This window comes from Pseudophryne corroboree, chromosome 11 (genome assembly GCF_028390025.1).
Source record: "Pseudophryne corroboree isolate aPseCor3 chromosome 11, aPseCor3.hap2, whole genome shotgun sequence".
In the NCBI taxonomy this organism is placed as follows: Eukaryota; Metazoa; Chordata; class Amphibia; order Anura; family Myobatrachidae; genus Pseudophryne; species Pseudophryne corroboree.
This window is the reverse complement of record NC_086454.1, coordinates 335,323,125-335,349,255: the sequence shown is the minus strand read 5'-3', so window position 1 is coordinate 335,349,255 and position 26,131 is coordinate 335,323,125. Positions and strand designations below refer to the sequence as shown.

Sequence of the window (26,131 nt, the reverse complement as noted above, 5' to 3'; positions counted from 1 at the left end):
TCGAGTAGTATGCTCTGCCTCTATGGGACAGAGGTACCGGCATTACCACTCCTGTATCCAGGAGGGCACGCACAACTATCAGTAGAGCTTGCGCTTTTAACGGATCCGAAGGGATAATCGATGTGCAGGACTGGCAAGGGGTCGTCTCTGGGAAAAGACTGCACACCTGTGACAAACAACTTCTCGCACCCATGCGTCTGAAGTGGTCATTAACCAGACCTGGATGAATCGTAGAAGTCGGCCGCCCGCCCTGGGATCCCCCCAGGGGGAGGCTGGTCCCGTCATGCAGCAGGCTTGTCATGAGAAGCAGGCTGACGAGCAGCCCAGGAAACATTAGGTCTTGGGCTTAGTGGTTGTTGGGAGCACAAGACAATCTCGGGTATACCAGACTTTCGCTTTCCTTTAAGGCCGAAAGCAGAGAAAAGTGTTACCTTTTGCCTTCTGTGCAGAAGGAGTAGCATTTGGGAGAAAGGCAGTCATAGTAGCCACCGATTCAGACCCCATTTTTAATAAGGTCTTCCCCAAATAAGATGTACCCAGTAAAAGGGGAATACCTCCAAGGACTTTTGGAGTCCAGTTCCACCATCAACGACCTCAACCACCGAATACGGCGAGCCAGGACAGACGTATTCAACGCCTTGGCAGCCAACACACCCGCCTCAGGGGTCGCCTCCTGTGTAGAAAAAGGTGGTGGTGGTAGTGTGAGATAGGGAATGTCTGACATTGTCAGATATATCCTCGGGCAGCTCTTCCACTAATGCTTGATCCAGTCATCAATCTATTTTGCAGCCCCAAGAGGACGCAATCGTGGTCTATGTGCAACACCCGTAACAGAGTAATAGACTTCAGGCATCCCTCCACCTGCTTACTGTATCCGTCGGTTCCTACAGTGAGGGGACAGTGGTGAGAGGCAGAGTGGACGACACCCGATGGGTGACACATGAGTTCACTAGTAGTGAATTACCTACTTGTTATATAACTCTGCAGGGGGAGGATATTGAGCTAATGCCTGTTGTAGATAGGGGGAATGTCTTCCCTGGATTAGGCCAGGGCTCTTGTCTGATGTACAGTGATTGTGGTCAGATTGTGGTAACAGTTTTATTTACCCTCTGACGTGTGAACATATCAGTGTGCTTTACCACAGTAGGGGAATCCTCATCATCAGTGATTTGTAGGATGTGTTTCCCAGTAACCACAAGGGCAGTGGTATCATTTAGCAATGGAAAACCCTTCTCAGGAACACCTAATATAGGGACTGACAGGACAGCATGATCCCCCACTCTTCAGATAAAATATCCGAGAGATTATTGGATAGGGAGGAAGAAGCAGCCCGCTCAGATGACCCAGAGACACGAGAGTGACCTGGATTAGGGTTTTTCCTAACCAGGGAATGAGTCATACCCTACAACCTGTGAGGCAAAATTTTCCCGCCCAAAGCAAGGTAACCTTGGGGACATCCGTGACTGTAATGTGACAGGTGGTCCCATAGGGAGCATAAAGCGTTCAACTAGATAACCCAGTAGGATTGAGAACGCAGCTCAGGTTGGCTCCTGATTGGTTACAGGATCTGCGGACTGACTGGGAGATGTAGGAGTCATAGTACACAGACCATCACGCAGAACTTCCCCCTTAGATAGATACATTGCGCATGCTCTGCAGGATACAGAAGCGTCCCCAGATACACAAATGCAACAGAGAGCGGTTTAGTACGATGAAGCCAGACAGAGTACAATACCTGCGAATAAATCCGTTGGCATGTGATTAAGTACCCAGTACACAACACCTACGAATAAATCAGGTATTATGTGACTGAGTACACAGTAGAATACACGTAATAGGTAAATACTGTGACGCACTATATATTGACCCAGACGCACCTAGTCCACAGGGTACAGTATACAGTAATAGATATATCTGGAATACACTGCAGTGAAATCACATAGCAGATACAGGCACACACAGTCATGTTTGCAATGCAGATATTTTCATGACCATAAAATGGCATTGGATTATTATATGAACACACACATCAATGCGCGGTCTGAGACCGGATGTATATATCAGAATACTCGTACAATATACTCTGGCACAGGTACACTTGTTCTTAACTAACGCTGTCTTATTATCGACATGTAGAATACTTCAGTGTTTGTAAAACCACGGCGCTGATGTACAGGCGGATTTACAGAGGAGAGCTTGCCCTGCAGTGCCGGAGACCAGTCGCATCTATTTTAGAAAATGGTGCCCAGCGTCTCAGTCAGGGAGTGACAGAGAGTGTGTGGCAGCTCCAGGGCAGGAACACCAGCAGCAGATGGCGCCCGGAGCTGGGGGAGGGGCTACAAGTAAAGTGCCTTTTCCCCTCTGCTGGTCCTCACCACCAGGTACAATGGAGCCTTATTAAAGTGGATATTTTACTATCCGACCTGTGCTCCCATGCCCTGGTGGATATAGTGGGGTCCCTGCTTTGTCACAGTGTCTACGCCAGCGTCGCAGTTCGTCTCCTTAAACAGCGACCGGAATGCAATTTAATGGCGGGTCCCGCCTGGGGGACCCTCTTACCTCCTCCCATGTAGCAGCCACGCGAACCAGAAGAGCGTCTGCGGTGGTGTGCCTAGGAACCGGAGTGCCTCCGCCGCAAGTAACCGGGACCAGAGCCAGCGGTAGTATGCGACGCCGCTGGGGAGGTGATGGAGCCGCAGCACAGTATGTCACATTTACATATGAAGTGCAGCAGCCCTTGAAGTCCTCTAAAAAGCGTTTTCAGGGCTGCCCAGCACAGCCCCCCTGTTAAGTGGCCTGCTTATGCAGGCACCAACTCTAAAACTGAGCTCACAGTGCCTGGAGGCGGGGTTATAGAGGAGGCCCCGCAATGCAATCTGGGACAGTGTAAAGCTTTAGCATGTTGGTGCCTCTGGATCAAGATCCATCACTACACCCCAATGTATTCCCTGTAAAACACAGTGTACTCTGCTGCAGAAACTCCTAGTATTTCATTATTCCATTTCACAGGGGGTGGGGGGTGACATGCGAGAGCAGGATACTGAGGTAGGTAGCTGGGTCCCAGGAGGGGGTGGAGTTAGCACATGAAGGGGCGGTAACATGCGAGAGCAGGATGCTGAGGTAGTCATGATGGGAGCAGGAGTAAGGGAAGGAAGTGCTGGGGCAATATGGAGAAGGGGGGGGGGGGGAGGAGTGTGGACTGGAGGTGACAAGGTATGATGGCAAAGAGCTGGATCTATGGTGACTGAGGGCCTAGTAATGGCAGCAATGAGCAGGAGGGTGAAGAAGTATTGAGCGAGTAGGAGAACCCAGGAGGCGGCAGGGGTGGAGCATGGGACAGGAGGCGGCAGGGGTGGAGCATGGGACAGGAGGCGACAGGGGTGGAGCATGGGACAGGAGGCGACAGGGGTGGAGCATGGGACAGGAGGCGGCAGGGGTGGAGCATGGGACAGGAGGCGGCAGGGGTGGAGCATGGGACAGGAGGCGGCAGGGGTGGAGCATGGGACAGGAGGCGGCAGGGGTGGAGCATGGGACAGGAGGCGGCAGGGGTGGAGCATGGGACAGGAGGCGGCAGGGGTGGAGCATGGGACAGGAGGAGGCAGGGGTGGAGCATGGGACAGGAGGAGGCAGGGGTGGAGCATGGGACAGGAGGCGGCAGGGGTGGAGCATGGGACAGGAGGCGGCAGGGGTGGAGCATGGGACAGGAGGCGGCAGGGTGGAGCATGGGACAGGAGGCGGCAGGGGTGGAGCATGGGACAGGAGGCGGCAGGGGTGGAGCATGGGACAGGAGGCGGCAGGGGTGGAGCATGGGACAGGAGGCGGCAGGGGTGGAGCATGGGACAGGAGGCGGCAGGGGTGGAGCATGGGACAGGAGGCGGCAGGGGTGGAGCATGGGACAGGAGGCGGCAGGGGTGGAGCATGGGACAGGAGGCTGGGAATATAAGGAGTGTAAGCATTCAGCAGATTTACCTCTCTGGTTTGCCATTGGGATCATAAGGAGCCTCCACCTCATCTTCATCAATTTCAGAATATTCACTCTTTGGCCTGGATGTAGAGACACAACAGTTACACATCTTCCCACTTCTCGTATGTAGGACGGTACTACCCAGCTGTAAGTGCCCCTAATCAGCGTACGCTAGTACAGGGAAAGCCACACACAGAGGGGGTGCCACTAATCAGCGTATACGCTAGTATACGGAAAGCCACGCACAGAGGGGGTGCCACTAATCAGCGTACACTAGTATAGGGAAAGCCGCGCACAGTGGGGGTGCCACTAATCAGCGTACGCTAGTACAGGGAAAGCCATGCACAGAGGGGGTGCTCCTAATCAGTGCACGCTAGTATAGGGAAAGCTACGCACAGAGGGGGTGCTCCTAATCAGTGCACGCTAGTATAGGGAAAGCCACGCACAGAGGGGGTGCTCCTAATCAGTGCACACTAGTATAGGGAAAGCCACGCACAGAGGGGGTGCTCCTAATCAGTGCACACTAGTATAGGGAAAGCCACGCACAGAGGGGGTGCCACTAATCAGCGTACGCTAGTACAGGGAAAGCCACACACAGAGGGGGTGCCACTAATCAGCGTACACTAGTACAGGGAAAGCCACACACAGAGGGGGTGCCACTAATCAGCGTACACAAGTATAGGGAAAGCCACGCACTTCTGGCACCCCAACACCGAAAAGCAGCAGGACTGAGTGTTGCAAATGGGGGTACAGGGCAAGCCAGCTACCTGTGTGGCGATGAAAGGGACAGCCGGTGGTTGAGAGTAGCAATGGTAGGTAGAGAAAAACATGGCCTCCGTAGCCAGGAAACCTTGGCTGCCCATCTTGGAGCTAGAATTCAGGCTAGAGATGGTGGGCTGCGTCCCTTAGCAGACTCCTGGAAGATTGTTTTGGAGGGAATTATTCCCTACCCCAGACGAGCCGCCACCTGGACTGTGACTACTTCCCTCTGTCCATAGGGGACAATGTGGAAGGTGGACATGCAAGACACATACACTTAGCTTGAGTGGCGATGAAAGGGACAGCCGGTGGTTGAGAGTAGCAATGGTAGGTAGAGAAAAACATGGCCTCCGTAGCCAGGAAACCTTGGCTGCCCATCTTGGAGCTAGAATTCAGGCTAGAGATGGTGGGCTGCGTCCCTTAGCAGACTCCTGGAAGACACATACACTTAGCCTGTGTGGCGATGAAAGGGACAGCCGGTGGTTGAGAGTAGCAATGGTAGGTAGAGAAAAACATGGCCTCCGTAGCCAGGAAACCTTGGCTGCCCATCTTGGAGCTAGAATTCAGGCTAGAGATGGTGGGCTGCGTCCCTTAGCAGACTCCTGGAAGATTGTTTTGGAGGGAATTATTCCCTACCCCAGACGAGCCGCCACCTGGACTGTGACTACTTCCCTCTGTCCATAGGGGACAATGTGGAAGGTGGACATGCAAGACACATACACTTAGCTTGAGTGGGTAAGAACAACACGACTGAACTACCTGCTGTGTTATTGTGTGCTGGAGTAAGAAAAAGAGCCTGCATGCCTCAGACCATATATACCTTCTGTGACCTCTAGAAGTATGGAACTGCTGCATCTGTATGCTGTATCCCCTTTGAAAAAGGTTATTCGTTTTTGAAGACTTTGAGAAATAAGCATCTTGCCTTCAAGACCGCCTGCATCTTGCGGCACACGCAGTCCCGTTCTCCGCCTGCTCTGGGCTGAGCCTAGCGTCCCCAAGCTCCGCCCTCTTGTCAGCTACATTGCGGGGCCTGGTCCAGGTCAGCGAGGTGTGACAGCATTGTGTCTATGCATACACAGCAGCAAACGGTGTCAGGTGCTGGTGGAAGGAGCCAGAGTAGAAATGCGGTTCCAGGTGCCATGCTGAAGGATACTGGTGGTGGCGGCAAAACACCCATCTACTGCGCAGTGGGTGAAGTCAGTAACAGACGGACACCGGGAGTGGTCTGTGAGACCCAATGCAAATCTACCATCGCTTGGCGTGGGCAACACGTCGTCCAGTGGGAGAAGGGGAGATTCCTTTTGTCCTGCCTCCTCCCCCTCACCAGCTGCTTCATCCCCTGTTCAGAGTCTATAATTACTAACCCCCCCTACCATACACATATAATGTCTCCTCTTCCAGAGCTCTATTTCATATAATTCTCTCCTTATGTGCAGGGTCAGGAGGGCACACACTAATAACTGGCAGCGGTGTCTCCCACTCCTATATACATCTAAGACCTAATTCAGAGGCGGTCACAAAGCGGCTATTGTACGCACATCCGTCGATGGTTTCTTACTGTACTGCAGCGCACACGTGCAGCGAGTGAATTACTATTGCAGTCGCAACAAGGGATTAGTCACAGAGTGAGTGACAGGCGGTCAGCGTTTTGGGGTGGGAATGGGGGAGTGGTCCGGTAACCGCAGGCGTGTCACGGCTGTTCAGACGGCGATGTCTGGGCGTGCATAAATTAGCAACTGCGATCTTACTTGCTAGTGGAGAGCGTCTCAGCCTGCGCGTCTACAGAGGCACTCAGACTCTGCGCCATGACCCGATCTGCAGCGATGGCACCGATGTAACAGCGGGTGTACGCCATCAGACGGAAATGATGTGACAGCAGGGGGCGACCCTATGCTCAGGTTACCTTCTGCCCATGCTAGCAGATAATCCCCATTGCGTACAACAAACAGCAGCAGCAATCGCTAGAACAAGCACATTTAATTACTCAGGGGCAGATGTACTGAGCCTGGAGAAGGGATAAGGCAGTGATAGGTGGAAGATGAAAACGCACCAGCCAATCCGCTCCTAATTGCCAATTTACATATTGGAGCTGATTGGCTGGTGCGTTATCACCTTCCACTTATCACTTCTCCAGGCTTAGTACATCTGCCCCTCAGTGTCACTGTACACGGTCTCCCAGCTCTACCCCCTCAGGGGTGACATGAATGCCTCTCATGTGACAATCCTCTCAATCACCCACACCCAGTGCCAGGACCATACCATTCCTCCGGCTTGGGGTACACTGTGTGCCTTAGTGCATTGTCTGGATCATATTCAAATGCCACTCCAGCTGTGGGGTTCCACTTCGCATGTTCCTTTCCGAACCCTTTCTTGGCATAAGCTCTCAGCCGCAACTCCTGCCCCTTCCGCAGCTTCACCAGGAGGATATCTATAATGAGATGAGCAAAGTAAAAACGCAACTCGTAGGAATCTTACTAATAGCTGATGTTACATTCTGTGGGTATTACATAAATCTATTCTCCTGCACAGCTGCCTCCACGTTGTACTACCCCAACCAACACTGGCCAGACCCATAGCTGCCTCCACGTTGTACTACCCTGACCAACACTGGCCATGCCCACAGCTGCTTCCACCTCGTACTACCCCGACCAACACTGGCCATGCCCACAGCTGCCTCCACGTTGTACTACCCTGACCAACACTGGCCATACCCACAGTTGCCTCCACGTTGTACTACCCTGACCAACACTGGCCAGACCCACAGTTGCCTCCTCCTTGTACTACTCCGACAATCACTGGCCATACCCACAGCTGCCTCCACCTTGTACTACTCCGACCAACACTGGCCATACCCACAGTTGCCTCCACGTTGTACTAAAACCGACCAACACTGGCCATGCCCACAGCTGCCTCCACTTTGTACTACCCCGACCAACACTGGCCATGCCCACAGCTGCCTCCATGTTGTACTACCCCGACCAACACTGGCCATACCCACAGCTGCCTCCACCTTGTACTACCCTGACCAACACTGGCCATGCCCACAGCTGCTTCCACCTTGTACTACCCCGACCAACACTGGCCATGCCCACAGCTGCCTCCACGTTGTACTACCCTGACCAACACTGGCCATACCCACAGTTGCCTCCACGTTGTACTACCCTGACCAACACTGGCCAGACCCACAGTTGCCTCCTCCTTGTACTACTACGAACATCACTGGCCATACCCACAGTTGCCTCCTCCTTGTACTACTCCGACAATCACTGGCCATACCCACAGCTGCCTCCACCTTGTACTACTCCGATCAACACTGGCCATACCCACAGTTGCCTCCACGTTGTACTAACCCGACCAACACTGGCCATGCCCACAGCTGCCTCCACTTTGTACTACCCCGACCAACACTGGCCATGCCCACAGCTGCCTCCACGTTGTACTACCCCGACCAACACTGGCCATACCCACAGCTGCCTCCACCTTGTACTACCCCGACAAACACTGGCCTTACCCACAGCTGCCTCCACCTTGTACTACCCTGACCAACACTGGCCATGCCCATAGCTGCCTCCACATTGTATTACCCTGACCAACACTGGCCATGCCCACAGCTGCCTCCACCGTGTACTACCCTGACCAACACTGGCCATACCCACAGTTGCCTCCACGTTGTGCTACCCCGACCAACACTGGCCAGACCCACAGTTGCCTCCTCCTTGTACTACTCCGACCATCACTGGCCATACCCACAGTTGCCTCCTCCTTGTACTACTCCGACCATCACTGGCCATACCCACAGCTGCCTCCTCCTTGTACTACTCCGACCATCACTGGCCATACCCACAGCTGCCTCCACCTTGTACTACTCCGACCAACACTGGCCATACCCACAGTTGCCTCCACGTTGTACTAACCCGACCAACACTGGCCATGCCCACAGCTGCCTCCACTTTGTACTACCCCGACCAACACTGGCCATGCCCACAGCTGCCTCCACCTTGTACTACCCCGACCAACACTGGCCATGCCCACAGCTGCCTCCACATTGTACTACCCCGACCAACACTGGCCATGCACACAGCTGCCTCCACGTTGTACTACCCTGACCAACACTGGCCATACCCACAGTTGCCTCCATGTTGTACTACCCTGACCAACACTGGCCAGACCCACAGTTGCCTCCTCCTTGTACTACTCCAAACATCACTGGCCATACCCACAGTTGCCTCCTCCTTGTACTACTCCAACCATCACTGGCCATACCCACAGTTGCCTCCACCTTATACTACTCCGACCAACACTGGCCATACCCACAGTTGCCTCCAAGTTGTACTAACCCGACCAACACTGGCCATGCCCACAGCTGCCTCCACTTTGTACTACCCCGACCAACACTGGCCTTACCCACAGCTGACTCCACCTTGTACTACCCTGACCATGCCCACAGCTGCCTCCACATTGTACTACCCTGACCAACACTGGCCATGCCCACAGCTGCCTCCACCTTGTACTACCCCGACCAACACTGGCCTTACCCACAGCTGACTCCACCTTGTACTACCCTGACCATGCCCACAGCTGCCTCCACATTGTACTACCCTGACCAACACTGGCCATGCCCACAGCTGCCTCCACCTTGTACTACCCCGACCAACACTGGCCATGCCCACAGCTGCCTCCACATTGTACTACCCCGACCAACACTGGCCATGCACACAGCTGCCTCCACGTTGTACTACCCTGACCAACACTGGCCATACCCACAGTTGCCTCCACGTTGTACTACCCTGACCAACACTGGCCAGACCCACAGTTGCCTCCTCCTTGTACTACTCCGAACATCACTGGCCATACCCACAGTTGCCTCCTCCTTGTACTACTCCAACCATCACTGGCCATGCCCACAGCTGCCTCCACCTTGTACTACCCCGACCAACACTGGCCATGCCCACAGCTGCCTCCACGTTGTACTACCCTGACCAACACTGGCCAGACCCACAGTTGTCTCCTCCTTGTACTACTCTGACCATCACTGGCCATACCCACAGCTGCCTCCACCTTGTACTACTCCGACCAACACTGGCCATACCCACAGTTGCCTCCACGTTGTACTAACCCGACCAACACTGGCCATGCCCACAGCTGCCTCCACTTTGTACTACCCCGACCAACACTGGCCATGCCCACAGCTGCCTCCACTTTGTACTACCCTGACCAACACTGGCCATGCCCACAGCTGCCTCCACATTGTACTACCCCGACCAACACTGGCCATGCCCACAGCTGCCTCCACGTTGTACTACCCCGACCAACACTGGCCATACCCACAGCTGCCTCCACCTTGTACTACCCCGACCAACACTGGCCTTACCCATAGCTGCCTCCACCTTGTACTACCCCGACTAACACTTGCCATGCCCACAGCTGCCTCCACATTGTACTACTCCGACCATCACTGGCCATACCCACAGCTGCCTCCACCTTGTACTACTCCGACCAACACTGGCCATACCCACAGTTGCCTCCACGTTGTACTAACCCGACCAACACTGGCCATGCCCACAGCTGCCTCCACTTTGTACTACCCCGACCAACACTGGCCATGCCCACAGCTGCCTCCACCTTGTACTACCCCGACCAACACTGGCCATGCCCACAGCTGCCTCCACATTGTACTACCCCGACCAACACTGGCCATGCACACAGCTGCCTCCACGTTGTACTACCCTGACCAACACTGGCCATACCCACAGTTGCCTCCACGTTGTACTACCCTGACCAACACTGGCCAGACCCACAGTTGCCTCCTCCTTGTACTACTCCGAACATCACTGGCCATACCCACAGTTGCCTCCTCCTTGTACTACTCCAACCATCACTGGCCATACCCACAGTTGCCTCCACCTTATACTACTCCGACCAACACTGGCCATACCCACAGTTGCCTCCAAGTTGTACTAACCCGACCAACACTGGCCATGCCCACAGCTGCCTCCACTTTGTACTACCCCGACCAACACTGGCCATACCCACAGCTGCCTCCACCTTGTACTAACCCGACCAACACTGGCCATGCCCACAGCTGCCTCCACTTTGTACTACCCCGACCAACACTGGCCATGCCCACAGCTGCCTCCACTTTGTACTACCCTGACCAACACTGGCCATGCCCACAGCTGCCTCCACCTTGAACTACCCCGACCAACACTGGCCATGCCCACAGCTGCCTCCACATTGTACTACCCCGACCAACACTGGCCATGCCCACAGCTGCCTCCACATTGTACTACCCCGACCAACACTGGCCATGCCCACAGCTGCCTCCACGTTGTACTACCCCGACCAACACTGGCCATACCCACAGCTGCCTCCACCTTGTACTACCCCGACCAACACTGGCCTTACCCACAGCTGCCTCCACCTTGTACTACCCCGACTAACACTGGCCATGCCCACAGCTGCCTCCACATTGTACTACTCCGACCATCACTGGCCATACCCACAGCTGCCTCCACCTTGTACTACTCCGACCAACACTGGCCATACCCACAGTTGCCTCCACGTTGTACTAACCCGACCAACACTGGCCATGCCCACAGCTGCCTCCACTTTGTACTACCCCGACCAACACTGGCCATGCCCACAGCTGCCTCCACCTTGTACTACCCCGACCAACACTGGCCATGCCCACAGCTGCCTCCACATTGTACTACCCCGACCAACACTGGCCATGCACACAGCTGCCTCCACGTTGTACTACCCTGACCAACACTGGCCATACCCACAGTTGCCTCCACGTTGTACTACCCTGACCAACACTGGCCAGACCCACAGTTGCCTCCTCCTTGTACTACTCCGAACATCACTGGCCATACCCACAGTTGCCTCCTCTTTGTACTACTCCAACCATCACTGGCCATACCCACAGTTGCCTCCACCTTATACTACTCCGACCAACACTGGCCATACCCACAGTTGCCTCCAAGTTGTACTAACCCGACCAACACTGGCCATGCCCACAGCTGCCTCCACTTTGTACTACCCCGACCAACACTGGCCATACCCACAGCTGCCTCCACCTTGTACTACCCCGACCAACACTGGCCTTACCCACAGCTGACTCCACCTTGTACTACCCTGACCATGCCCACAGCTGCCTCCACATTGTACTACCCTGACCAACACTGGCCATGCCCACAGCTGCCTCCACCTTGTACTACCCCGACCAACACTGGCCATGCCCACAGCTGCCTCCACATTGTACTACCCCGACCAACACTGGCCATGCCCACAGCTGCCTCCACATTGTACTACCCCGACCAACACTGGCCATGCCCACAGCTGCCTCCACGTTGTACTACCCCGACCAACACTGGCCATACCCACAGCTGCCTCCACCTTGTACTACCCCGACCAACACTGGCCTTACCCATAGCTGCCTCCACCTTGTACTACCCCGACTAACACTTGCCATGCCCACAGCTGCCTCCACATTGTACTACCCCGACCAACACTGGCCATGCCCACAGCTGCCTCCACCTTGTACTACTCCGACCAACACTGGCCATACCCATAGCTGCCTCCACCTTGTACTACTCCAACCATCCCTCAATCTGACCTCTGCTTTGGCCTGTTTGTACAGAGTATTATTCCCTGCGTAAAGCTGGATTGTTGGCACGGTCCTCAGTACATACTAGTGGAGCTAAGAGCAAACTGTGTATCTAGAACAAACCGTGCTGCACTATACATTATTAGGTCCGCCTGCAGGGTACATAACGTTTACCAGAATGTCAGCAATCACTCCATCCATACCAGGTAGAAGCTTATTAGTTATTGGTCACAAAGCACCCTAACTTACCATCCTGCTCCACATAGTCATTGGGGTCGTTGTCTCTGCTCCGTGACGTCACCTGAAGACCAGAAATGAAACACATGACAATGTACCAGGGCTCTAAAAGGTAAGAATGGAAAATCCAGCTCGCGTTCTATACAGTGCATCCGCAAAGTATTCACAGCGCTTCATTTTTTCCATGTTATGTTACAGCCTTATTCCAAAATGAAATAAATTAATTTCTCTTAGGATGCTGGGGACTCCGTAGGACCATGGGGATAGACGGGCTCCGCAGGAGACATGGGCACCAAAAAGAACTTTAGATATGGGTGTGCACTGGCTCCTCCCTCTATGCCCCTCCTCCAGACCTCAGTTTGATACTGTGCCCAGAGGAGACTGGGTGCATTACAGGGAGCTCTCCTGAGTTTCCTGAAAGAAATAATTTTTGTTAGGTTTTTTATTTTCAGGGAGCCTGCTGGCAACAGGCTCCCTGCATTGAGGGACTGAGGAGAGAGAAGCAGACCTTCTTAAATGCTAGGCTCTGCTTCTTAGGCTACTGGACACCATTAGGTCCAGAGGGAGTCAGAACGCAGGTCTCTCCTAGCTGTTCGTCCCGGAGCCGCGCCGCCGTCCTCCTCACAGAGCCGGAAGATAGAAGCCTTCAGAGGCGGTAGAAGACTTCAGATCTTCACTGAGGTAACGCTGCGCGCCATTGCTCCCACACAAGACACACACGGCAGACACTGTAAGTGTGCAGGGCGCAGGGGGGGCGCCCTGGGCAGCAATTTAAACCTCTCGGACTGGCAAAGAGAGTATATATTCAGCCTCTGCACTGTATATTAGAGATCCCCCGCCAGTTTTTAAACGGAATCGAGCGGGACCGAAGCCCGCCGCTGAGGGGGCGGAGTTTGATCCCTCAGCACACACCAGCGCCATTTTCTCCACAGCACACCGATGAGAAGCTGGCTCCCCGGACTCTCCCCTGCTGAACACGGTGACAGAGGGTTTTAAAGAAGGGTGGGAAGCACATAATTTGGCGCAGTGAATATAATATAATAAAAGCGCTATCTGGGTATATTTTCCAGGGTCATTGGCGCTGGGTGTGTGCTGGCATACTCTCTCTCTGTCTCTCCTAAGGGCCTTGTGGGGGAACTGTCTCCAGATAGAGAATTCCCTGAGTATGTGGGGTGTCGGTACTCGTGTGTCGGCATGTCTGAAGCGGAAGGCTCTTCTAGGGAGGAGGTGGAGCAAATGAGTGTGGTGTCTCCGTCGGCAACGCCGACACCTGACTGGTTGGATATGTGGAATGTTTTAAATGCAAATGTGAATTTATTACACAAAAGGTTGGACAAAGCAGAGTCCAGGGAATGTACAGGGAGTCAAACCCTGCCTTTCACTATGTCGCAAGGACCTTCTGGGTCTCAAAAGCGCCCACTATCCCAAATAGTAGACACTGATACCGACACGGATTCTGACTCCAGTGTCGACTACGATGATGCAAAGTTGCAGCCAAAATTGGCTAAAAGTATTCATTATATGATTATTGCAATAAAAAAAAGATTTTACTTACCGGTAAATCTATTTCTCGTAGTCCGTAGTGGATGCTGGGGACTCCGTAAGGACCATGGGGAATAGACGGGCTCCGCAGGAGACAGGGCACTTTAAGAAAGAATTTGGATTCTGGTGTGTTCTGGCTCCTCCCTCTATGTCCCTCCTCCAGACCTCAGTTAGAGAAACTGTGCCCGGAAGAGCTGACAGTACAAGGAAAGGATTTTGGAATCCAGGGCAAGACTCATACCAGTCACACCAATCACACCGTATAACTTGTGATAAACTTACACATTTAACAGTATGAACAACAACGGAGCATCAGATCAACCCTGATGCAACCATAACATAACCCTTATTTAAGCAATAACTATATACAAGCATTGCAGAAGAAGTCCGCACTTGGGACGGGCGCCCAGCATCCACTACGGACTACGAGAAATAGATTTACCGGTAAGTAAAATCTTATTTTCTCTAACGTCCTAGTGGATGCTGGGGACTCCGTAAGGACCATGGGGATTATACCAAAGCTCCCAAACGGGCGGGAGAGTGCGGATGACTCTGCAGCACCGAATGAGCAAACACAAGGTCCTCCCCAGCCAGGGTAACAAACTTGTAGAACTTTGCAAAAGTGTTCGAACCTGACCAAGTAGCTGCTCGGCAAAGCTGTAATGCCGAGACCCCTCGGGCAGCCGCCCAAGAAGAGCCCACCTTCCTTGTGGAGTGGGCTTTTACTGATTTTGGCAGCGGCAATCCAGCCGCAGAATGAGCCTGCTGAATCATGTTACAGATCCAGCGAGCAATAGTTTGCTTTGAAGCAGGAGCACCCAGCTTGTTGGATGCATACAGGATAAACAGCGATTCAGTTTTCCTGACTCTAGCCGTTCTGGCTACATAAACCTTCAAAGCCCGTACTACATCTAGTAACTCGGAATCCTCCAAGTCACGAGTAGCCACAGGCACCACAATAGGTTGGTTCATATGAAAGGATGACACCACTTTTGGCAGAAATTGTGGACGGGTCCGCAATTCTGCCCTGTCCATATGGAAAACCAGATAGGGGCTTTTATGTGACAAAGCCGCTAATTCTGACACACGCCTAGCTGAAGCCAAGGCTAACAGCATGACCACCTTCCACGTGAGAAATTTTAACTCCACGGTTTTAAGTGGCTCAAACCAGTGTGACTTCAGGAAACTCAACACCACGTTAAGATCCCAAGGTGCCACTGAAGGCACAAAAGGGGGATGAATATGCAGCACTCCCTTTACAAACGTCTGAACTTCAGGAAGAGAAGCCAGTTCTTTTTGAAAGAAAATAGACAGGGCCGAAATCTGGACCTTAATGGAACCCAATTTTAGGCCCAAAGTCACTCCCGCCTGTAGGAAGTGAAGGAAACGGCCCAGCTGGAATTCCTCCGTGGGGGCATTCCTGGCCTCACACCAAACAACATATTTTCGCCATATACGGTGATAATGTTTAGCCGTCACATCCTTCCTAGCTTCTATCAGCGTTGGAATAACCTCATCCGGAATGCCTTTTTCTGCTAGGTTCCGGCGTTCAACCGCCATGCCGTCAAACGCAGCCGCGGTAAGTCTTGGAACAGACAGGGCCCCTGTTGCAACAAGTCCTGTCTTAGAGGCAGAGGCCATGGGTCCTCTGTGAGCATTTCTTGCAGATCTGGATACCAAGTCCTTCTTGGCCAATCCGGAACAATAAGTAATTGTTCTCACTCTTCTTTTTCTTATGATTCTCAGCACCTTGGGTATGAGAGGAAGAGGAGGAAATACATAAACCGACTGGAACACCCACGGTGTCACTAGTGCGTCTACAGCTATCGTCTGAGGGTCTCTTGACCTGGCGCAATACCTCTGTAGCTTTTTGTTGAGGTGGGATGCCATCATGTCCACCTGTGGCAGTTCCCACCGACTTGCAATCTGCGTGAAGACTTCTTGATGAAGTCCCCACTCTCCCGGGTGGAGGTTGTGCCTGCTGACGAAGTCTGCTTCCCAGTTGTCCACACCCGGAATGAACACTGCGCTTACGTGATTCTCCGCCCAGCGAAGAATTCTGGTGGCTTCCGCCATCGCCACCCTGCTCCTTGTGCCGCCTTGGCGGTTTACATGAGCCACTGTGGTGATGTTGTCTGACTGAATCAGAACCGATTGGTCGCGAGAAGGGTCTCCGCTTGACGTAGGGCGTTGTATATGGCCCTTAGTTCCAGGATATTGATGTGAAGGCAAGTCAGTTGACTTGACCACAGACCTTGGAAATTTCTTCCCTGTGTAACTGCCCCCCACCCTCGGAGGCTTGCATCCGTGGTCACCAGGATCCAGTCCTGAATGCCGAATCTGCGGCCCTTGAGAAGGTGAGCACTCTGCAGCCACCACAGGAGAGACACCCTGGCCCTGGGGGATAGGGTGATGAGCCGATGCATCTGAAGATGTGATCCGGACCACTTGTCCAACAGATCCCATTGAAAGGTCCTCGCATGGAACCTGCCGAAGGGAATGGCCTCGTATGATGCTGTCGAAGTCAGAAAAATGTCTTAATGCACACTGCCATATTTGCACCGCACACTGGTCCGTGCTGCGCATGCGTACGCTCTCCCGTGGAAGCGCATACCCGCAATAGCGTGCACTCGCACGCGCAGTATGCGCATTTACGGTAGAGTTTATGTGATCGTAGCGTGCGACTCATTCGTTACAAATATTCACAATTAATGTATTTCATAGATCATGTTCCCCTCAATAGTTTCTGTAAGTTTGGTTTAGATAGAATGTCCCTGAGCGGAGGAATCCCTCTTTGTATTGCACGAAGGGTCTAACAGGAGTCATACAGCAGTGTTTGATACCCATCGGAAGAGTATTTAATTAGCAATATTCCGGTGTTGGTTTGGAGCGTATTAATCGCTCGTGCGAATAGTTATGGACATAAGAAGTTTATGTCCATTTCTATGATTTGCACATACTCAGGTATGCGGCGGGAAACCCAGTTCCCCACCCACCTGAGCTGTTGGAAATCAGCACAGCCCACCTGTATGAATCAACCTATGACCTTTGGTTACAGTACAGGGCCGAATTCCTGTGTCCAATAAACTGTAGGATTGTAGGGACTAGGAGATTGCATTGTGTGTGGGGCATAAATAGGCAGACCGACCACATCCAGCTCTCACTCTCTCATCAACGGTTATCTGCTGATAATCGGGAGCTGGATATCGAGGCGCTGGCGATCATACCCTTTGTGCGTAAGTTCTCTCCGTAATCATTGTCTTTCTGTGAGCCAATTCCTCTCTCTCTCTCTGTGTCTATCTCTCTCTCTCTCTATTTTCTCTTTTCTCTCATATCTCCCCTAGACTAAACTTTATAGTATTGTATTGTATTGTGTTAGACCAGGATAGTATTGTAGTTTATCCCTTAGTTAGGTGTTTGGTTAGGAAGTCTTTGTTATATTGTAGTGTATCATTTGTACTGTGTTACTCTTTTACAAGTATACTAGATATAATACAGATAATAGGCTTTGGAACCCTAAATCAGTATTTGTGTATTTACTATAGTGTTAAGTGTTCATTTGAGCGTCGGTGACGCTCAAACAGCTTTGTAGGTAGTCAGGTTACACAAGGTTGCATTTACACCCTGTACTCACATTAAGGTATTCTGTGTGTTTCATTGGTATAAGGTTTAATATCAAGGTAAAGTGTTGTAAGCGTCTGCATCGCTGGTGACCTCCTCGTGGTCTCTAGCGTACACTACGTAACAGCGAATCTTTCCCCTAGACTTAACCAATAACGTGTCCTGTGATCACTGGGCCGCGAGCGAACGTGACGCTTGAGCGTCTCGCCTACGGCTGAGCGATCGCTACGCAGATAGCGTACCATTACGGTACTTCTTAAGTAAACAGCGTACAGTGTTCTTAGCTTCATAAGGGTTGGTTATACGACAAAGGAATTTAGCATTGTCAATTGCGGGCTCGCCCGGTCCTTTTCACATCTGCACTAGGTAGATCAGCAGACTTTATCCCCCAGCAAAAGGGTGGGAGGTTGTCTCGCAGTTGCTGACGGGATAAGCGTCTGCTTCGCTTAGGTAAAGAGTGCTGAAGGAACCCGGTAACCGGAAGTAAGAACAAAACGCTTGTGTCTTTTTAAAACTGTTTATTTTTTTCTTTTGTCTTGCATACGCACGCATATATACCTGCATTTCTTTTCACTTGTGTATTTCATTTTTCGTATATCACTATTCCTGTTTGCCACATTTTTATAGTTGATAGAAAGGGCTAAAAGGAGATTTGCTGTTATTTAATAATAGAGGTAATAGTTAAAGTATAGAACAACACACGGCTTGTCCGAGAGACGAGGCAGCCAGTGTGCAGTGTGGATTGCGGTAGATGATCAGGGATCATCTACATTGATAAAATATATATTGTGTTACGGTGGATCCTTTGCATTGCGTACACGTGTCGCTAACAAAGACTAGCGTACGCAATCCAAAAGGCAGACGCACGCAGCGTACATTACGCAACGTAGCGTCTGGTTACGCCCACGTAGCTCAAGTTGTGATAAAGTTGGATTTTAGCGCAAAGCGATAATTAACGCACAGCGATAAATAACGCAAATCTATTTTTGGAAAATCTGAAATTTAGTTTAACAGATCCTGCTCCTAATTGGTAACACACTTGGCCTGAAGACAATTTCTGCGCAGAAATAGATATAGAAACAAAAGTGTACATGTGTTGAGTGAGTGTGTTTTGTATACAAAAGTTTATACAATTTTAAAGGTGGAACCAAAAGGAAAGTCGGGTACTCGTAAAGGGACATACGTGTAAGTGACATATACGGTGGCTAGGGAGGCATCCCTGGTTAAATAATATTTGAGCATTAGAGTATAGCGGACCATAAGGTAACAAGACCAGGAGGTCATAAGGTAAAAAGGTCCGCTATAAAAGTCCAGTGGCACAACGCCTGGGGTGTTGGTGCAGAACCCATATAGGCCATACAAGCTCTGGTTGAAGGAATCGCAGCCGGAAACATCGATTCCATTAATCTTTCAGTACATGACAAATAGTGCTCGCGTACTGAACGATTGGACCGCACGTAATTGTGTGCAGTAGTTAGTAATCTGACCTCATACCATTAGAGAAAAGTGGTCACAAACGCTACTTGTACATTCTGACGTGATTTGTGTAATTTTTTATTTTTGGAAGGGAAGTTCGCTGGTCACTCAGGAACTATCTAACAACCCCAACTTTACTGGAAAGAGTAAGTGTCCTGCGGGTAACCCTCATATGTTCCAGTAAACTGAAGGTTCCATAGGGGCCCTGTATCGAGTACGCCAGCACCATATCGGTGTGATCAGGTCGTATTGGTCGAGGTGGGCGAGTGAGTGGGGTACTCGGTAAACCGCCACCGCCGGCCTACTGTGGAGTAATTTGGTTGTCTGTAAAGGCTTGCTGAAAACCTTGATACAGAAAATCCAAGGAGGACTAAGCAACACCTACAGACGATGGGGGCCAGTTGCTCAGGTAGGGGGCGATCAACCCAGGTTCAGGTTGATTCGGAGAACCGACCAGTCGGGTCGGCAAGATACATTATGTGTGAAAAATACGGTAGTCACACAGAGGTTTTATGTGATGAATGGGAGAGAATGACTGTACAAGACAGGGACAAGTTCCCAAGAATAGGTAGCTTCAGTCCAGATGTGTTACAAAATTTAAGGAGGAGGATATGTCTCGTAAAATCATCAAAGAGACGAATTCAGCATCATGATTACTTGCAGTTATGGCACCAGGAAGGTGAGATACAGAGAGGTTTGGCTCTGGCGGCGGGAACTGGGGCGGTCAGGAAGCTGATTGCCACAGCTCCTCCTCCACCATACATTGCAGGAGAGAGGTTGATTGCGGAGAGAAACGCACTGGGTTGTAAAACACAAACTCTTAGTAACCCTGTAAATGTAAATGATGTTAACCGAATAACTCATGCAAGTATTAACCCGTGCAAGTTGTACCCTGTTTTGAACCTTCCTCAGGAGTGTGAACAAGAAGACGATTCGGCAACAATTTCAGCTCTCTCTCTTGCGGCCACCATATCAGAGACCACAGTAGGCACAGCGACACCCACGAGATTAGTGAAAGCCCCTAGCGGAGGGATAGGTGAGGTCGTGTCAACGGGTAAGTACGGCACCATGCACTACACTGAAACCATTGTACCACAAGTTGTAGAATCTACACAGGAAGATGCTGTTAGAATTGCTCCTGTAAGGGTAATAGCAGTTCCCAATGGAAAAACAGATGTGTCTGGAGCCACTCCCCTAAGGAACATTGCCATGTACGCCCCATTTTCCAGAATGGAAATAAGAGCAATAGTGTCCGAATTTCCTGACCCCAGGAAAGACTTAGTTGCTAGCCAAAAATACATCAGGGATTTAGGTAACACTGTAGAGCCCAACAACAAGGATTGGCAGGTACTGCTAAGAGCTTGTTTACCTTCCAATGTCGACGCAACTCAGTTTTTAGCTGACTGTCAATTGGATAAAGATGTACCGCTTACAGACGTATACAATAAGGATAATGTAAAAAGGATAAATTTACAACTAAAGGAGTATTTCCCAGCCGTTGTTAAATGGAATAAAATATTTTCCATTAAGCAAAAAGAGTCCGAAACGGCAGCAGAATATTTCCACCGGGCACTAACAGAAATAGCAAAGTACACTGGTATAGAGGACATAAAGACCAACCCAAACCATCGGGAAGTAGCAGTGTCTGTACTGATGGATGGTTTGAAAGAAACATTAAAGACTAGGGTTCAGACCACGCAGCCATGCTGGCGAGGTCTGTCAGTGTCCACATTGAGAGAGGCTGCTGTTGATCATGACAAAAACATCACTAGGCACAGGGAGTCGCAAAGTGATAAGTTGATGTCAGTAAGTATACAGGCGCTGACCACAAGGCAGCCTGCGTATGTACCACCGAATCCTGTGGGTAAGGCAAGTATAATAACATGTTTTTCTTGTAACAAACCAGGACACTTTGCACGAGACTGTAGAGTAAGAAATGTACAAAGATCTTTTCAACCCCCTAGACAACAACACAACACACGACATTGGGAGCAGGGTCCACAGAGGCGGAGTTTTGAGCCACATACAGGGGAAACAAAAAGATATCCCCCGAACAGAGATTGGCATGCCTCTGGTAGTTCCCAGCTAACCCCCTCACAAATAGTTGCTGCCAATGGGATTCAGGGAGGTCAGCATACCCAATAGGGGTGTGGCCATACCTGTAATCTGCAACCAGTTAAATTGATTGCTAGTCTTGGAAGTGAACCAGAGATTGCAATCAATGTGGCTGGTAAAACTTTAAACTTTCTTGTAGACACAGGGGCGGCCAAGTCAGTGATAAATTCGACAGTGGGCATGAGAACCACTGGTAGGACAATTCCAGCCATGGGAGTAACAGGAGTAGTCCAGCACTACCCTGTTAGCAAACCAGCCGAGATTACAATAGGGCCTTTGCACACCAAGCATTCCTTTTTGCTGGCTGCATCGGCACCAACCAATCTCCTGGGAAGAGACTTACTATGTAAAATGGGTTGCGTCATCTATTGTACTCCTGAAGGTGTATTCTTGGACATCCCTGAGAATCACGCTCAGGAAGTACGAGACATGTTAGACTCCCCATCAAAATTAATGTCACACACCGTTATAACAAATAGGAACCCATCCCAGGTAGAAGAGATGACATCTCAGATACCAGAGTCACTTTGGACAAAAGATGGACAGGACACTGGATTAATGGCAAACGTAGCTCCAGTAGTAGTACAAGTAAAAGATGGTAGGATAGCTCCAAAAATCCCACAGTATCCTCTGAAGCCAGAGGTGGAGTTAGGAGTTTTTCCCGTAATAGAGCGCTTGCTACAACAGGGCATTCTAGTAAGAACGTCCAGCACAGCAAATAGTCCCATCTTCCCTGTTAAAAAGAGTGGGGGGAGGGGTTACAGGCTAGTGCAGGATCTAAGGGGGATTAACAAAATAGTCGAGAGTCAGTTCCCCGTAGTGCCTAATCCAGCTGTCATCCTAATGCAAATTCCTCCCACTGCCAAATTTTTCACTGTTATTGACCTCTGCTCCGCTTTCTTTTCGGTACCTCTGCACCCTGACAGCCAATATTTGTTTGCATTCACATACAGAGGAGTCCAATACACGTGGACTCGATTACCCCAAGGTTTCATAGATAGTCCAAGTATATTTTCTCAGGCTTTGCATGATTGTTTACAGTCTTTTCAACCAGAGAGTGGATCAGTATTGATACAGTATGTGGATGATTTACTGCTGTGTTCAGATTCACTGGAAGCTTCCCTGAAAGATACGAAACAGCTCCTGTTTCACCTTTCAGACACAGGTCACAAGGTTTCCAAAGACAAGTTGCAATTATGCCAGACTAAGGTAAAATATTTGGGACACTGTCTAACACAAGGACTGAGACACCTGACCGCTGATAGAATCCAAGCCATTAGAGACATGACACTGCCACAAACCCAGCAACAGATAAGGACGTTTTTAGGAATGTGTGGGTATTGCCGTAATTGGATCCCAGGGTTTTCCATATTGGCGTTACCTTTGCAGGAAATGGTCTCTTCAAACAAACCTGATCGGATTTCGCATACAGACGAATCCGAAACAGCATTTGAAAGACTCAAGCAATGCCTAACGCAGGCACCAGCACTAGGTATGCCAGACTATGGGAAACCCTTTGAACTATACGGAACAGAAAGTGCTGGGTGCGCAGCAGGTGTACTAACACAAAAACACGGTGATGCCAGCAGGCCAATTGCATACTACAGCGCGCAGCTAGACACGGTAGCGCGATCCCTCCCCACATGCTTGCGTAGTGTTGCGGCGATAGCATTGCTAGTGACGAAAAGCGAAGATGTCGTGCTAGGCCACAACCTCACAATCCATACGCCACATGCAGTATCTGCCTTATTGAATTCTGCCCAAACCAGACACGTCTCATCAGCCAGGTTTACGAGATGGGAATTGGCATTAATGGCCCCCGTAAACATCACCATAAGGAGATGCAGTGCATTAAACCCTGCAACATTTCTCCCAGGTGTGCCTGGACAGGCACAAAGGGTGGGAGGTGAGAGTGATGGGGAAGGAGGATTTAATGCAAAGGAAGATACACATGATTGTATGGAATATTTGACCCAAAATTTTACCGCAAGGCCTGACATCAGTGACAATCCACTAGAAGATGCAGAACTCACGTTCTACACGGACGGTAGTTGTCACAGACAGTCAGACTCGGGAGACTTGTGTACTGGATACGCAGTCGTAGATGACCAAGACACCATAGAAGCGGAACCGCTAGGCCCACCTCACTCAGCCCAGGTTGCTGAACTGGTCGCCCTAACCAGAGCATGTGAATTGGCTAAGGGAAAGTCTGCCAATATCTACACCGATTCTAGATACGCGTTCGGGGTAGTCCATGATTTCGGAGCCCTATGGCGGCTCAGAAATTTCATGACGGCAGCTGGCACACCGATAGCGCATGCAGCGTATATAAAAAGGCTTCTAACAGCGATACAGGAACCCGACAGAGTGGCTGTTATCAAATGTAAAGCACATACATACAGCCAAGACCCAGTATCCCTTGGTAACAGCCGAGCAGACGAAGCCGCAAAGCTTGCAGCTGCTACCCCCATACAGACAGACGCCACACAGTTGATGGTATTCAATACCATCAACACACAGAAGTTGTGTGAGATGCAGAATTTGTGTTCCACTCAGGAGAGAGCAGTCTGGAAGGCAAAGGGATATGGCCAGGAGTCCTCAGGGCTCTGGACGGATGGACATGGTAAACCAGTGGCCCCCAGGGCATACCTTCCATGTCTGGCTGAAGCAGCTCACGGGCTGACTCATCTAGGCAAGGAGGGGATGTGCAAATTGGTAAGAGCATACTGGTGTGCCCCAGGATTCTCCTCCCATGCTAGTAAAAGAGCAATGTCATGCCTTACCTGTCTGAGAAAGAATATTGGAAAGGCAATACCTACAGAACCCTCCCATATCCCACCTGCCGGCGGCCCTTTCCAAGTAATACAAATTGACTTCATCCAATTACCCCCATGTAGAAATTTGAAGTATGTACTTGTTTGTATAGATGTTTTCTCGAATTGGGTCGAAGCTTTTCCAGCAGCTACAAACACTGCTATGTTTACAGCTAAGAAAATTGTGCAGGAATTTGTATGTAGATATGGTATCCCTAGAATCATTGAAAGTGATAGGGGTACCCATTTTACAGGTGATGTCTTCCAAGGAATGTGTAAGTTGATGGGTATTGATAGTAAGCTGCACACTCCGTACCGTCCACAGGCGAGCGCGAAGGTCGAAAGAGTGAACAGCACTATTAAAAATAAATTGAGTAAAGTAATGGCAGAGACAGGTTTGACGTGGCCAGAAGCTTTACCCATTGTTTTGTATAGCATCAGAACCACTCCCAGGTCCCCTCTTAATCTGTCTCCTTTTGAAATTCTGTTTGGTCGACAACCGCACGTCATGATTAACCCTCAGGATGATTTGAAATGTAACAATGAAGTAACTGTAAAGTACTTAATTAACATGAGTAAGCAGTTGAGGAGTCAAAATGATAATCTGAAGTTGGTGATTCCTGATTTACCAGATAGTAATTGTCATGACATTGAACCTGGGGATTATGTAATGATACGAAATTTTCTACGCTCAGGTTGTCTTATTGATAGATGGGAAGGACCATACCAGGTCTTATTGACTAGCACCACAGCATTGAAGGTTGCTGAGAGAGAGACTTGGGTCCATTCATCCCACTGCAAAAAGGTTGCTGACCCAGAGAAGTCCCGTGATAAGGAACAGACGGTAGAGGTTGTATCACTGGAGTGTCTGTTTCAGGAGGACTGAGGCGGCACCTGAGCCTTGAAGATCGAAAGCAGCTGTCGACTCCCCACTCCCTTTTATTGTTTTTCTCCACTTCCCATCCCTTCTCCCTTGATATTTCTTTTTCCCCTTTCTCATTCTTCTCCATTTCCTCCTCAAAGATGGACTTGCCCCAAGAGACTGTAATCCGGATTTTGATGTTGACCATGATGTTGACCAGAGCAGTCTGTTCCGGCGAGAGTACCATAGAGGTCGAGAGAGGTTCTGGAATGGGTTCCGATTATGATGATGGAGGTGTAGTTTTCCAAGATCAACCAATCCAACAAGCAAAGGCGAGTATCAGAAAACGATCCGATAGAAGAAATTGTGATGGATTGTTAGCTGAAGAAAATTGTATCTGTAGGCTTTGTGATAATCTGGTTGAAGATGGATGCATAAAGAAATGCCAATCTAGTTTTAATATCCATATGGACCGGCATCCATTGAGTGACTATCACTCTCTAGTGGGTAACGTATTAAACAAGACCGATTGTTGGGTATGCTCTCAAGTACCTCAGGGTCACAGCAAATCAGGGCTAGTACCATTTCCTTTAACGTTAGGGGAGGTACTTGAGCTAAGTGGTGGGAGACCGGTGGACCGGAGGTTTAACATCTCCAGCCCTCCTAGTTTGAAGCTCCACCAATACCATGTGGATAGGTCCCTCATATGTTTTAACATCTCCAATCCTAGAAAACCGGGAAATTGGGAAGTGTCATGGAGCAACCTTACCATGACCTTTTCACACAGAGCAGATAGAATGCCTACAGATACAGAGCTCGTACGCCACATAGCCAGTAGAGGAAAATCTTTTCGGTATCGATATACCTTAGGAAATAGGATTACTAAAGTTGGAGAGGTATCACCAGGATACTGTGCACATATCGTACAAACTGATACGTGCATTAGACAGATGGAAGAATTAGGGTCAGGAGATTTCACCTGGAAGGTTTGTAACATGGTCATGTCCTTCTCCGTCCCTTATGTTCTCCCCGATGATGCATATTTCATATGCGGGAGAAAGGCGTACAAGTGGCTTGCCCCAAACTCTGAAGGATTGTGTTATATTGGAAAAGTATTGCCTGAAGTGATGACT

The 26,131-nt window shown here is 50.4% G+C and overlaps 1 protein-coding gene across 1 annotated transcript in view; it reads right to left on the bottom strand.

The window, feature by feature from the left end:
- POLR2C (RNA polymerase II subunit C) overlaps positions 1–26,131 on the bottom strand; it is a 74,651-nt gene that overhangs the window by 3,816 nt on the left and 44,704 nt on the right. Inside the window, exons 6-8 of the mRNA XM_063944270.1 lie at positions 12,582–12,633; positions 6,983–7,151; positions 3,970–4,044 (exon numbers count right to left, since the gene is read on the bottom strand). Coding sequence (XP_063800340.1) covers positions 3,970–4,044; positions 6,983–7,151; positions 12,582–12,633 — 296 coding nt within the window. The remainder of the gene's footprint in view (positions 1–3,969; positions 4,045–6,982; positions 7,152–12,581; positions 12,634–26,131) is intronic.